Source organism: Garra rufa, chromosome 4 (genome assembly GCF_049309525.1).
Source record: "Garra rufa chromosome 4, GarRuf1.0, whole genome shotgun sequence".
Lineage (NCBI taxonomy): Eukaryota > Metazoa > Chordata > Actinopteri > Cypriniformes > Cyprinidae > Garra > Garra rufa.
Genome location: NC_133364.1, coordinates 18,704,458 through 18,720,394, shown reverse-complemented (window position 1 = coordinate 18,720,394; position 15,937 = coordinate 18,704,458). Strand labels below are relative to the sequence as shown.

General features: G+C 42.2%; 1 protein-coding gene across 1 annotated transcript in view; it reads left to right on the top strand.

Annotated features, from left to right (window-relative positions):
* sox5 (SRY-box transcription factor 5) overlaps positions 1-15,937 on the top strand; it is an 83,854-nt gene that overhangs the window by 42,960 nt on the left and 24,957 nt on the right. The window contains exons 5-8 of the mRNA XM_073837768.1: positions 1,354-1,526; positions 3,582-3,650; positions 11,360-11,483; positions 13,569-13,654. Of these exons, the coding sequence (XP_073693869.1) occupies positions 1,354-1,526; positions 3,582-3,650; positions 11,360-11,483; positions 13,569-13,654 (452 nt within the window). The remainder of the gene's footprint in view (positions 1-1,353; positions 1,527-3,581; positions 3,651-11,359; positions 11,484-13,568; positions 13,655-15,937) is intronic.

Here is a 15,937-nt window from a genome sequence, read left to right as displayed (position 1 = left end):
CGACTTGCTTTACGGAAAAAAAAAATAGCAAACTATGTCATTATTATGTTTTATTTAGTTTTCATACTTTCATAAAGTCATGCAACATATTCTAACTTGTCACTGAACATCGTTATTTCCAAAGCCGGTCCTGGATAGCCTTCAAACAAATAACGTGCATGTGACGCGACGGTAGGCTAAATTATTTACGACAGCGGTAATGGACAATTCCACTTCCAACCTGTAGAGGGAGCGAAGTTCTTTAGTGTTGCTTTAAGACAATATTTATATTTGTTGTTTAATGTTAGGGTTTATTTACAAAAATACAATATACTACATATATTTATTAGGTTTTTATTTGCAATAATAGCTGGAAATTATATCTCTATGAAAGCTGCAAATTCACGCACATGTTTTAGTTGGAAAACAATGCAAAATTAGTTGCATAATTGATACTACAATCTAAATTAAGTTTATAGTTTTTAAATGCTTCAATTGAAATATTTTTGAAAAAAAATGAAAGAAATGATATCTAACCCTTGTATGAGCAACAGGGTCTCGTAAAGAAAGCGGGAAAGAAAGATCGCTTTGATCCCTCTTTTCTCTGGAAGACTCGTCACTTTTCACACAAGGCCCTCCCTTGTCCCGGGCCGGCTCAGATGCACACCCTCTTGTGAAAGCTCAGTCTGGGAGCTGTTAAGGGGAGCTGCAGGTTTATTTTTTCAACTGGCCGCCTGTGACAGTTGCCTTTATTGTGCATTGTTGAGTCTGTGTGTGTGTGTGTTTGTGAAGGGGTTACAAATGGAGCCTACTCTCACCTTCCTGCCAGGGCAAAGGGTCAGGTCAGCTGCTATGACTCCCTTCTTTCTCTAGCTTTCTTCATCATCTGTTTTTCCCTGGTGAGGAATGTGGCCCCTCAGAAGGTAGAGCCCGAGAACAATGGGGGATTGTGGGGCCGTGCAGACGTGTGTCTGCGTGTGTGTGTTTTAACACAGATATATGACCTCAGACGCACAATTGCACACACATGAACTCATTAACAGACATGTGCTCATTTGGACATTCGAACGCTTTAGGGGTTTAGCACACACACAAACACACATTGTTTGATTGGTGGTAGTCTGGGGTAATACCGCAGCGCAATGACATCCTGTCGAGTGATTTAGTCTTCCCCTCCTGCCGTCTGCTCTGGGGCTGCTCGTATGTCAGGGCGTTCTCAGCTTTAGCCCAGGTCGGAGGTCAGCTCATGCTAAATGTGTAGCGACGGCAAGGTAAACACCAGGGCGATAGCACATCTCAGGAGGAGCACATCTGGGTACAAGGTTTCCTCGACTAGTTCTTTGACCCTTGGCCTGTGCCCTTTAACCCTTGCAGGCACCCCGGACAGCCTGGCGGAGAAAGAGCGCCAGCTGATGGGGATGATCACGCAGCTCAGCAGTCTCAGAGAACAGCTACTGGCCGCCCATGAGGAGCAGAAGAAACTGGCCGCTTCGCAGATCGAAAAACAGCGCCAGCAAATGGAGTTAGCAAAACAGCAACAGGACCAGGTCAGCACTTATTCACCATGTGTTTCTTTAGTTATGCACATTTCATCAGATACTTTACATCTGATCCCAGCTAGTGGTTTTTCTAATGGCTGAAGCTGAAAATAATATCTGGAAGGCAGGATAGTATGATATAATGCTGATATATATATATATATATATATACACACCACCAGTCTCTTCTGCTCACCAAGCCTGCATTTATTTGATTCAAAGTACAGCAAAAACAGTAAAATTTTGAAATATTTTTACTATTTAAAACTGTTTTCTATTTAAATATATTTTAAAATCTAATTTATTCCTGCGGTTTTAAAGCTGAATTTTTAGCATCATTCTAATATTCTAAATTTTTGCTGCTCGAAAACATTCATTATTTTGAAAAAAGCTGAGCAGAATTAAATTTTTTCAGGTTTCTTTGATGAAAAGAAAGTTCAGAGAAAACAGCATTTATCTGAAATAGAAATTTTTTAACATTATAAATGTCTTTATCATCACGTTTGATCAATGTAAAGCTTTAAAGTATTAATTTTTGTCACCCCCCCCCCCAAAAATTATACTGACTCCAAGCTTGCGTATGGTATAGTGTATAATTTTACGAAAGCTTTTTATTTTAGATAAATCCTGATATTTGGATATTTCTGTTCATCAAAGAATCCTGAAAACATGTACTCAACTGTTATAAATATTGATAATAATAATAAATGTTTTTTGAACAGCAAATCAGCATGATTTCAGAAGGATCATGTGACACTGAAGACTGAAAACTTAGCTTTGATCAGAGGAATAAATTACATTTTAAAATGTATTCAAATAGAAAGCAGTTATTTTAAATAGTAAAAAGATTTCATAATTTTACGGCTTTTGTTTTATTTTGTAAATAAATGCAGGCTTGGTGAGTAGAAGAGACTTCTTTAAAAACATAAAAAATCTTACTGTTCAAAAACTTGGTAGTGTAGTGTATATGAAGTAAATTTATTGATAACAAATGAAGTTTAAATTTAAAAATTAAATAAACCTGGTCGTCTACTGCAAGTTCTACCCTGGTACAATGCAGTAGAGCAACAAGCTTGTTGCACACACAATGAAATCTCATTGGTCAAAAATCCAGCTCTGTTTAGCTGTGCATTAATCAATATGTGTTCTGATAGGCTGTAATTTAGTCACTTTGCAAAGCATTTTGCTGTTAGAAAGAACATAATCAATCTGATATTTGAAACTAAGTAGCAGACATATTTTCAAAATTGTCTACTCAATGGGTTAAGGAAGCTCTGTATATTAGGCTGGTTCCTGTTTATAAACAGGGGTCTTTTTTGAACACTGTACTGTTTTTTTATGGCTGATGTTATTTTAAAGGAGATACATTTAAAGACAACATCTCCGACAGTGCTTTTCCGACACTGTCATCATGGTAATTAGAGCACCGCTGCTAAAATATTCAAACAAAACCAAATTAGCAAAAGATAACCTAGCCAGCTTCACTAATAATATAGTTTGCTGTTGGATGACCAGTAAATTAATCAACCGTTGTGACCCATTCCTTCCTATCATGTCTGATTAGGACAGTCTTATTATAATGAACATTTAAATAGTGCAGAACACAGAACAGTGTTATCAGTGTGAGTGTGTAACATTCTAACGTTTTTCACTTTGAACCATTCACAAAGAAACCTTCTGTTCTCTCCATACTCCTATAAGTGTGTGTGAAAACGTTCAGGTCCCCTCCAGCATGCAGGCAGGAGTCTAAAGGTGTTTGCATACAGAAGAGTGTGCTTTAGCTTTGTTGTGTGTAGAGTTGCTTCTGGGAAGCTCAGTTTTGCAAAAGAAAACAGATCTGTATTAACACATATACTAACACACACCCCTGTTCACACACACATTCACAACGCTCCAGGACTAGGCGCCACTCCTTGGTAAATATGTATGAAATACAAAAGCACACACAACAGCTTCAAACACACAGTTTATCATCACCATACAAGCATGTGACCCCCATCTGTTGAAGAAAAAAAAAAAAAAAGAGTTTGACATATCTGACAGTTTGACATCTTCTGTCCTCAGATTGCACGACAACAGCAGCAACTTCTGCAGCAACAACACAAAATCAACCTCCTGCAGCAACAGATCCAGGTGAGTCTTCATATAGATGTGCGTTGTCCACTTGTAGACTTGTATACATGTTTTGCGTTTATGGCTTTGGAAAGGTATGTCACAATGCGAGTGATTTGTCATCGTGACCATGGGGTTTCATGACAATCAAACATTCTAGTCCACCAATCAGCAATCAACCCCCCTCAGCCAATCACAAACGAGCATCAGCGCTGATATCCAGAGTCCATTCTCATAGTCCTTTTGTAGAACAATCAAAACATAGCAACACAAAAACAAGACAACATCATTATGAAATAACTTGAAATAATATAAAACTTGAAATAATATTCTATATAATGTTTCAAATTATATGATTTCATAGCTAGCTTAATTGTAATTCTAAAAGAATTTGCTAACTGTTTAAAATAGCTTGCACAATGCAGGACAAAACACTTGAATTTAACTTTCCAAAGGTATTGGATGTCAGCTACTCGCTCTTTGTGTGGTCCACAAAGTAGCTGCCTATGAAGAGCAAATCACGTTTCAAATCACTTATGAGATTCCATTTCGGTTAATATCCTGCCTAAAAAGGTAGCTGCCTATGTAGGGAGTAGACGGGCAGCTTAATACAGTTTGTATTTAGACATAGTACTTATGCAAACTATGATTTAAATGAATCTTTTAAATAAATGTGTAGGTAATGCTCTAATGGCTGGTAAGGGAGCTTGCATAAAACTAAACACAGACACTTTTTGATGGGTTTGTCCCAGCTGACTTCTACATAGGGCTGAGAGACACTGGCCTGCTTTGTGTGTGCAGGTGTGAAGCGAATAAAGGCTTTGTGTGCAAGAGGAGATGAGATGAGTCTAATTTGGTTGATAAAATGAGACTTAGCCTTGAGAGGGACTCCGGCAGTTTTGGCCAGGAAGCCACATCACACTGAGACTATTCACACAGACACACACACAAAGATCACTCTCGTCCGCTGGACCCCTGCCATTCTCTTTTAGTGCCTGACTCTGTGTGTGTGTTGCAGCTGTGTTTGTTTGTGTGTGCATGTTCATACTCCGCAGCTTAGCCTGAACATGTGTATGTGAGACTTATCTGTGTCTATTTCAAAATCCGCATCAGCTCATGTCTGTATGTGTGTGTGAGTAGCAGCTGTGTGTGCGTCAGTCCCCAAAACACGTCCGCTTGGGTTTCTCGAGCCCCGCTCGTCGCTCACAGAAACAAAGCTTCTTTTTCCCATGACTTTGCAACCTTTTCCCAAACAAGCACTTCTCCATTCAGCCCAGTGGAACAATAGTTTCTCACAGTCAACACGGAGGAGGAGGAGGGGGGCGAGAGGAGGAGACCCTTGTTATGGGCCAATCACATATTAGCCCTAAATCACCTCCTTAAAAACACACATTTGACTTGTGTCTAACACACAGGCCGCTAACATACTCTGAGCAAACACTTGCGTCAGAGACAAATATAGCAGTCCTGAACTTTTAGAGTATGTTTAGAGTTTAATACAAAATGTTACTGAGGTCAAAAGCCAGATTCCACTTCCAAAAGAAGGAAAATAAGCTTGAAGTCATCATGAAATAAAAGTCAACCCTATTTACCTTTTTTATACATGCTCCTCGTCTCACTTACTTGTTATTTGAAACAACAGCACCACAATTTTTTTCTATTTTGGCTGACTTCACCCTTATCAAACAATTGATTTTACTTAAATATGTGACCCTGGACCACAAAACCAGTTATTAGGGTCAATTTTTCTGAATAAATAAGCTTTTCATTGATGTAGGTTTGTTAGGCTATGACAATATTTAGCCAAAATACAACAATTTGAAAATCTGGAATCTGAGGGTGCAAAAAAATCTAAATATTGAGAAAATTGCCTTTAAAGTTGTCCAAAAGAAGTTCTTAGCAATGCATATTACTAATCAAAAATTAAGTTTTGATATATTTACAGTAGGAAATTTACAAAATATCTTCATGAAACATAATCTTTCCTTAATATATGAAAAATCTATCATTTTAACCTATACAATGTATTAATGGCTATTGCTACAAATATACCTGTGTGACTTATGACTGGTTTTGTGGTCCAGAGTCACATTAAAGAAGTCAAGTAGGTCAGCGCCAATAGCCTTGTGGGCAGCGCACCAACATATATAGTGCTGTTGTGCTTCGGGCATCCTGAGTTTAAGTCCCACTCTCCCACCTGCATCCTGTCTACAATACTGTCCTATTCAAATAAAAGGCAAAAATGCCAAAAATAAATCTTAAAAGAAATCATGGATTGTCAATGCTGTTTCATGTTGACTTTAAAGTGAAGGGCCTGTAGAACTCCTACGCTCCTTGAAGAGTTGCTTTACTCCTGAATTCCACACAGTTAACACATATATCCCTCTCAATGTGGGGCCACTTCTTTAGGCTCTTGGGGGTAACATGCATACACACGCTTTCATTCTTATTAAAGCTGTGTCTCCACTCAGGACCCCTCACGGGTCCCTTGCAAGACCCCTGACGGTTATCCAACCAGGAACACAGGCTCTTGGATGAAAGAATACACCTGCTGAGAAGCTTGAGGCATGAAATGCAGGATACATGTAATGCATTTCCATGCTTAACGAGAGGCGTAATGTTGAGAAAGACCTGTGGGCGCTGTGGCTGGGAGCTGCCCACTGGAACAACCTCCTCCTGAGCTCCGCTGTACTCTAACACTTTCCCGCTGTCTGTTCGCTTTTCTCTCATTAGCAGCCTCCTTTCAGCACACCTCCTCCGGCTCTGCAGGGCGTCGCGCTGGTGTTAGAAAATTTCCGCTACCCAGCACAGGGGCTGAGGTGAGGCTCCTCCGCTGTCAAAGTAGCAGTTAACACGAGTAGCCCGACCTCCCATGAGGAGCTGTTTACGCTGGATAATTTGACGTTGAACGTCAGTCATTTAGCGCGACGGCATTAGCCGCGGCTAAAGAAACTGCCACTGTTGTCGCATGTTTTAGCTAACTAACTAGTTTAAGTCTTCAGACACGGTGGCGACAGAAACCGGTGGCTGCTTATAAAACACGTATTAGAGTCAACCTACATTTCGGGAAAACTAACCTAATAAAGAGCTTCCACGGCAGTAGCTTATACATGTCAAACACAGCATGATCGCTTCCTAACTCAATCATTTGCTGAGCGTCAGTGCCTCCTTGAGATTGTAAATCCATTTTCCCACGGATTGAGAGTTAAAAAGAAGGTTGAAGAGAAAAAAAAAGACAACAGGAGCGTTAACGCATCAGAGTTAGACTAGGTCCTGTGCACAGGAGCGGCTAACCCAATTGGCTGTGTAATTGTTTAATTTGTCTCATTACACCTAAATGAATGTAATTGGTGTTTTTCCTGCATGAAGTGGCCGCACTGGTTGTGTGAACTGGGCTTTGTGCAGCACCGCGAATGACGAGGGGGAGTCTCCCAACACATGTTCCCAATTGATATAAGCACTCACTTTATACTATTAAGAATATTTCAGGCAGTGTTTAAGAGTTTCTTAAGATGAAGTAAGTAATTTCTGCACAATTCGCATTATCAATTGTTGTACAATTTTCAGGATAATCAACTTGCAAACTACTAACTTGAAGTTGATTATGCATATTTCACTCAAATTAAAGAAACAAAATTGGATGTTCAACCTCTATCTTTGTGGTGTCTCTAAGTTAACCTTTAAGGAGAAGTTCACTCTATCTTTCTTCAGTCATAAAGAAATTATATTTTATAAGGAAAACATTTCAGGATTTTTCTTCTTATAGTGGATGAGAGAAATCATGAAATGTTTTCCTCAAAAAACAAAGTAAATTATAAGAGTAAATTATCTGTAAATTTTGTTCTGAAAATGAACTTATAGTTATACCTACTTATTTTGGAAAGAAAATAAGGAATATGTATGTGTATTTGTACATGTTCTGGTTGTATGTATGTTCAGTTTTCCTGGAAAGGAAAACGGAAAGGGAAAGAGTGCGCCAGACAGACATGTCTAACATGCTCATTCAACTCTTACTTATAAGTAAAGATTTGAGCCACAGGATCAACAAGACATTGAGCGAGAGAGAGGATGATGAGGGAAATTCAACCTTAAAAGAAGCCATGCACAGTAAATTCTCCAAAGTGCTCCATGTTCAACAAGGAAGCCAAAAGGAGAGAAATTAACAGATACAAAGTGCTATACGTGTCCATTTCCACCTCTACTTCCTCTCCAAGCGCAGAACAACTGTGTGTTACCTAAGCGACTGGCCCTGAGCAGCATATAACAGCCTGGTGTGTGCCCGTGTATGCGTGTCTTGGTGTGTTTGAGTGTGCGGGGAAGGCTTCTCTCAGCCCGGTGGTTGGCAGCTAATGGGAGCTATTTGAGGAAGGACACACAGGCAGAGGAGCAGATGGGCGCTGCGTTATGCCCACCTACAGCGGGCGGCTGACGCACCTCCTGCACTCACACCTAATGGGGGCCTAATAAAAGGCTGGCTGTGCAGACACAGGCTCGCCACTCAATTTCATTAGCCGCTAATCAGCCAAAGGTGCCCTTGGCTCACGGAAAAGGACCGTTCGCTGGAAAAAAAATGAGAGGCATACTTGGAAAAAAAAGAACGAAGAGCATGAGTGAGAAAATGGACATGCGTTTGCAATTGGAAAGAGCAGGGTTGTTGTTTTGGTGAGGTTTGAAAATGCCACATTTGTCTGGAAGCCGCGATCAGGCATGGAAAAGAGAGATCAAGCATTAGTCATGTGACCTCAGTGCTACTCTTTATTGGTCTAGACTTCGATCAAGTTCCAACTCTGATTTTTTTTTCCATAGAATATTTGACTTTTAAAGGTTAGATATAAAAACAAACCTACTGTAAGTGGCGAGATTAGCTAATAATACGTGTAGCCACAATATTTTACTTAAAAAAAAAAAAAACTTTTTAAAAATGAAAGTTTATAATTTTGCAATTCATCTCAGATCCTGTTGGTTTGGATGAAATTCCAATGGAAGAAATGAATGGGAAAATATTTCCAAACCCAAAGCTGCTGAAAGTAGTAGAAATATAACACCCTAAAGTGACATCCCATAGTTGTTATAAAGTGAAACTCCCATGAACATGAGACAGTTGACAGTTTCCTTTTTTAGCCATCAGTGTTTAACCAGGTGTATAATAAGCCGAGACACTTAATAAAGAGACTCAGGAAGTAGATCCATGTATGCAAAAGCAAATTGTCCGCACGTGTTTGTTTGAGCGCGTGCGCAATTTCGATCGTATCCACCAGGGACGGTCCTTTCGTACCGATGCCCGCACCAGACTGGCAATCATCGCAGGCACTCTGTAAAAGTTAATGGCCTATGCCCACGTCCACGGGGCTAATATTAAGTGCCAGTCTGCAAGTACAGTGCGTGTGTGCTAACGCTGCTATCCAGGCGCAAATTAATTATTAGTTATATGGCTATGTGTCCCCTCTTCAGCGCGAGGTCACCGAGGCCCGCCTTTAATTGCCGGAGCATATGGCTAGAAACAGATTTTAGCGGTGGGACTCGTTCTTAACCACCGTTCTTGCGCGCATTCTCAGATGTGAGCCATATTGTCAATGCTGGCAGCTATTGTTTCACTCATTTACTTCTTAGAGCAAATTACTCCCTAATAATAGCTCTACCTTAGAGTTTTTCTCTCCTCCGTGCCAGCAAACCTGTTCACACTGCATATGTTAATTATCTGCACATCTTCATTATGTTCAAAAAGCTTTAGGTTCAAGCTGTGCCGCCTGGCGAGAGGCTCTGACTCAGTTTGGTGCCAACTTTCCACTTTTTCCCTTTCCGTTTGTTTCTTTCAGCATTTTTTCTTTCTTGCTCTCTTTCACTCTCGATCTCTCTCTCTTTCTTCATATCAACTATGAAAGTTGCAGAGTTAGCCACTCTCTAAGGTTTTTTCCCTTTTGCCATCAATTTTTCTGAAGGCTGATTAGGCTGGGTATTTTAAGGTTTTAGCTGTGCTTGTTGTACATTTTATGTATAAATAGATAAATAGTTGTTATGTATGTTTTAACATGTATTTTCTTGAATTGTGGAGCTGGTCTAAAGGACCAGAGGGCATTTTTGTCAACAGGACAGATTCCTCTGCTTTCTAAAAGCTTTTCAAGTAAGCCATACTTCCAACCAGAGAGTTCAAGGAGCCAGTATGGAATTCCACAGCCAACTGTTGGCTGATTAATAGAGCTTTATAGAGTTGCAGCTGGAGTTGACCCTTTTGTTATAAGCTCTCTGGAATATTCCACAGTTTTCATGCAAGTTATGACAAAGACAAGAAGGGAAGGCTTCTATTAGTGTTTAGGTGCAACAGAGTGTTTCCCAAAACTATTACCACTACAGTTGAGGTGCATTATTCCAGTCCAAGATTATTCTCTTCCTAAGTCTTCTTTGTTCTACACTTTGTTCGGCCTTCTACATTTAAATGTGACATGCATTGCTGGTCCAAGCCAATGCAAGGTAATGTTCACCATTCAAGGCCTTCAGTTTTAATCTCCTTTGCAAGCAACTGTAAAGTTTAGTTCTATTATTCTCTAATTCATGATACTTGTCAACTGGATGCATCAAAACTGCATTAACTGGCCTGAAAATGTCAATATCAGCCTCACCTACTCTGCGTGGGTAATGCTATTTGCTACGTTGATTGAATAGAGAACAGCATGACGGTGTTCGAACGCTTTGAGTAGATCCACGAGCCTCTAATTCCATGTGCACCCACACACACACTTGCTTACATGTCTATGCATTTAAGAGAAGAGCGTGTGCTTGTAATTTGCCACAAAAACACTCCTTGCTCAAAACCACCAGAGAACACAAACACACGCGTGCGCATTGGCTAGCGTGCGCTATTGTGACCACAGAGCCGCAGCTCGTGGTGAGGAGACGCAGGCAGAACCAGAGGAGCATATGTCCAATTAGGATTGGAAGTTAGAGCCGCACCAGCCCGTGGGGGGTCCTGTCGAAATGCAACAATAAAACACCACTGCCTCCTGATCTGGGAACAGGAGGCCTGCCGTTTGTGGTTAACCAAAATGGAAGAATGATTGCTCTGTGGTTGGAATTCAAAAACTCCCAGCCTCTGTTCATCTTAACATGCGACTGCTGTGATAAAGCGCCTTCTCTCCTCGCAGAGCATGTCACTTTCATATATGCAGTATTGTCACTTTTGGTGCTTTTGTGTTTTTCTCGTCAGTAGAACCATCTGTCCTCTTCTTCTTTGGGCTTGTGTGTCTCAAGACTCTCCCTTTGCCAAAGTCTCTGGCTTGGGTTTTTTCTCCTTCCTCCTTTTTTTTAATCCTGGAAACCTTGTGAAGTGGTGTGGCTAGATGCCGAGCATGGTCCTCTGCAGAAATGGAGGCCAGCTGTTGCCAGAGCGTGAAGAAGCTCCTTCACATGACAATAATCAAGGGGACCAACTACACCGAGAGCCACTGTCCACACCTCACTTGTCCTCAGGTGACAGTTGCTGGACAAGCACAGTGTTTAAACTCTCCTTGGCCGGACAAAGTGTGGTCCGCCTTGCAACTTATTTTAGCCAGAAAACATCCATTTAGATAGGAAGTGTAACTGACATGTAAAGCAGCCTACCACAAGTTGTTCTGCATGTATCCATTGTGGCATCAGATGGTCAATGATCAAACTGCAGGACTTTCTTCATAAGTGGTTAGGCTCTTTGTTTGTGACCGACATCTTAATTGTTTTTTTTTTTATCTCTTCAGCAGGTCCAGGGTCAGTTGCCTCCACTGATGATACCAGTGTTCCCTCCAGATCAGAGAACTCTGGCGGCCGCTGCAGCGCAACAAGGGTTTCTACTTCCTCCAGGGTTCAACTACAAACCAGGCTGCAGTAAGTATTAAAGTAGCATTTCAGTGATGAGTTTTAAAATGAAAGACTTCAGTCCAGTTTATCGTTCACACTAGAGATTTGAAACCAGATTGCTGAAAGCAGAGTCTTCAACCCAATGTTGGGCAGCATCTCCCTCCTGTCTGGTGTGTTATTAAGATCAGCCAACACCACTGATGCCCGTCATCTCCCGCACATGACAGACTCTCAGACTAGACAAACTCACTTGCTTTTGTGTCTCTGTATTTCTTGTTCAAAAGTAGGAACAGGAAAAAAAAAAGAAAACTTCCTCTGGGGTTTGTGTTTTTGGCCGTAGCAGTCCAACTGTGAAGCAATGTGTTGTTTACCGCGAGAAACGAGGCGGCAAGTGCCAGCAGCGCAGCAGCAGAACGCTCGCGCTCTCACGGGGGGGTAGAGTGACCTGCCCCAGGTTTCTTCATATTAACACGGGCGGCCGCCAGAACACGCGTCCAATACGCCTCGCACACGCCTCCGATTCCTCTCCAACTGTACGCGTGCACACACACATCGCATAGATTGCACACTCGTACACACTCATAAACGTACATCTCCCTTGTGAGACGGACCAGTCCGCATCTCCAGCTCCGCCCACTGCGCTTCACAGTTTCCCAAACAAGTCCCCCCTCCCTCTTCCTCCTCCCGAAGGCCCCCCTCTCTCCCGACCATACACCCTCTATTTCAATAACAGCCAGCAGCACCATCAAACCCTGCCCAAAATTTCAATTACGCATGTCATTTAGTTACCATTACAGTGCCTGCTCACGAGGGAGGAAGCCGTCGTTTGAACCCCTTAAAACCAGAGCGGAAAAAAGGGGGGATGAAATCCCTCTGGTCGCAGGGTCTGGACTAAGGGGACGCTGGTTCCCACCCATTGCTCCCCGGAGCCAGGCCACGGAGCTCTTCCAGTCAGTCTGAAGATACTGCCTCCTCGCCAACAGCAACATGTTTGCTTTCCTTAGTTTTGCTCTTTTGTTACAGCTGTACCCGGGAGAGACATAAAATAGCTGGAATATTTGTGTTTGTTTAGGGACTGAGAGAAAGACGAGAAAAAAAGACAAAACACACACATCTCCCCAGAATACATCCTTGAACCAGGTCCAGGGCAATCTCTAACCTAGCGGATGAGTATTTTGGGGGGAGGGAAGCAGTGTATGGGAAAAAAGTTTTGGACTCACTGATAGAAGCGTCTGGTTTATTGCTTACTGAGACAAGCTCTGACTTCCTCTACAAACCCCCTTGTACAGATAATTTACAGTCCATGGCTGCATCCAAAAGTGAAGGCTTTTGCCTTGCTGCCCAATCAACAAGTGCATTAACATGTGCTTTAAAATGCACATGACCAGACACACACTTAAAAAAATTGTTGATTCTTTAAGAATAACAGAATTATGCTGTCACGGTCTATCTGGACATTGAGTAGATGCATCTTCTCCCGTTCTTTCTCAGAGAGAGCCTCTTCCAATCTCTCCTCCCTTTTCAACCAGTATCGTTCCATTGTTCATCACACTTTGAACTCAAACCTGCAGCACAGATTTGAGGGCACACTCATGGTTTCTCATGTCACAGGCCTTTTCAGCGTGATGCTGATAACCCCCCCTGCCTCCTCTAGCCGAACTGGACTGACCTTTACCTCTCGGTCGTGTAATTATAAAGCCCATATCTGCAGGTGGACGCTAATAACTCTCGCTATTCACTCCTCATGTTCTGATTCATCTCTCCAACGCAGAGGCTCTTGTGCGGGGCCCGAGGAGACGGGGCGCTGACGTTACCTCGTTAATTACCGTCCTCTCCTTATCATGCCTTAGCCTTCAACTGCTATTGTGCTCGGGGTATTAGAGCTGCAGCCACACAATCAGCCTTTCATTAGAATGGAGGGGGGGACTTCACAATGGAGGTCTTTACCGACAGAAGAGAAAGCAGTGAATCTGTCGCTCCATCGAAGGAGAGGAGAGGGGGATGGGGCCCAGACTCTGGGCAGAAGTGTGGGGAGATGAAAGGGACGGGTGATGTGTAAAACAAAAAAAAAATCGAAAGATTCTGACATACCTATAATGCCGTCTTCCTCAGGTGACCCTTACCCTTTACAGCTAATCCCTACGACTATGGCAGCAGCTGCTGCGGCGACGCCTGGCCTCGGTCCTCTTCAACTGCAGGTAATGTCCATCTTGTTTGTTTCTGCGCATTCCTGTGTGTGTGTCCGTCCCTTTGCTGTGGCGACTCTGTGCATTTTTCCCAACCTTTCAAACAAAATCTCCTTTTCTCCCCTCGTTTTTTTTCCCCTTTTTTGTTTTGTGATCCCGATAGAGAACAACAATGCCCACTGTTCTCCTCAACTCTTTTCCTCATGCCAACTGCAAGTTGCCATAGAAATGGGCCTTTGTGAGGGGCCGGAGCCCAGAGAGAGAATGCCGCACTGCTGGCTCTGGGGTGCTGATATTGTTCACTGTGGAGCGAAGGGTACCATAGAAACTGTTTTTAAGGGGGACAGAGCACAGAGGGACACTGAACAGAGAGCAAACACAAAAAGATATTATGGGCTGTCTGAATAGAGTCAAACCCTAATGCAGCCTCACTGTGCTGCTCTGAAATGGAAAACGCAGTAAACAAGCATCTCCACGTCTGTCCTTTTTCCTCATCCTCCCTAGTTTGGTCTCTGGCAGGAGAGGGGTGAAGAGCATAAATCACCCAGATGAGGGGGAACAGAGGTGCACATCTGCTACGACACTGTTTGTGTGAGAATATTGTACACCAACCCACTCTGGCCCAGTATGGATGGGCTGCACTGAACCCCCTTGAATCCAGGTTAAGACCCTGGCTGTATGAAATGCTTTGAAGGATTACTCCACTTCCAAAATAAAAAAAAATTCCTGATAATTTACTCACCCTCATGTCATCCAAGATTTTCATGTCTTTCTTTCTATATTACAGAATTTCTCTCCATATACTGGACTTTAAAGGTCCCATATTGTCAAAACCAAAATTTCCTGGCATTTTTCATGATAACTAAGGTCTTGGGGATATGTAACTACCATATAAGTTTCAAAACAGTCAATGCACAGTAAAATGCACACAGCCTGTATAAAGTAGCTGTGCTTTTTCACGAGGCGCTGTGACTTCCGTAAAAATGTGACGTCCGATCTACTCAGTCACCGCCTTCAGTCACCACCCAGAGTATTAACCACCGTCCCACCCTCCTTTTGTCAAACCCAAAGATCGCGTCCATTCCATTGCTGAACAACAACGCAAAAACAAGTCGAGAAAACGCTGTTCAGTCGATGGATGTCAGGAAACTACATCATTACACAGGCTTCCGAACAACATTATTATAAGAGACCAGTGGCACGTCAGCTTTAGCCTCTATCACACAGCGATTCCGGAAAATACACGGATAATGTGTCCCATGATTTGTTCCGGAATTGTTTGATTAGGTTCATACTTCACAAAGTAATTTTACGGAATCTGTGCGTGCTTTATACACAACCCGTAAAGATCCCGTAAGGACATGTAATGCGATGCCTACGTTGCACTAAACTGAAAGTGCCGAATGATAGTCAGTTTCCACATATTTTTTCGTTGTGAAGAGTCGCACGATAAGGTGCATCATAACTACAGCACAGCCTTTATGGCATTGGTTCTGGCTTTTGTTCACACAGCGCTCATTCCGGGACTGATCCCAGCAATGTTACTAGGTTCCCAACCCGGGATCGCTCCCGGAACTTTCGGGCAATTTTCCAGAATCAACGCAGTGTGAAAGAGGCTTTACTAAAGCAATAGTTACATAGCCTAGCTTACTGCAATCGTAGCTTACAAAAAACATTAATTACCATTCTGAAACATCCCGTTGAGTATCACAAGCCACAGCAGGCTACAGCATACATGACACTAGTTACCTGTGGTTGGCCTGGCCGTGCGTCACTCAGAAAACAACAGGCCAATCAGAAGAGAGGCTCATGAATATTAATTAGATGGGCCAAAATCGACCTGTTCTTGACAGAGCTCCTAAAAGAGGAGCTGTAAAAATATATTGAGATGGTTTTTGGCACTTATACCGCAAATATATATTCTTAAGGACATCAACAGCTAAAATAAACCTCCAAAAAGGTGTACAATATGGGACCTTTAATGGTGCTCAATGGATTGAAGGTTAAAAATGCAGTTTCAATGCAGCTTCAAAGGGCTCTACACGATGCCAGCCGAAAAATTAGGGTCTTATTGCGTCCTACATCGCTGAAGAAGTACTGACCCAGTGTTTACATAGTGAACATGCAACGAGGGTTTGTACAAAAAATGGTAAAACAGCAATGTAGGATAATTTTGAAGTTGGAGGAGAAAATGAGATGGGAGTTTTTCAACATACTGTAACTGTATTGAACCGGCATGCACCGAGTACGCATGCACATTACAGAGCTAGAAAAAACAAGCATTTGTGGTTAAAA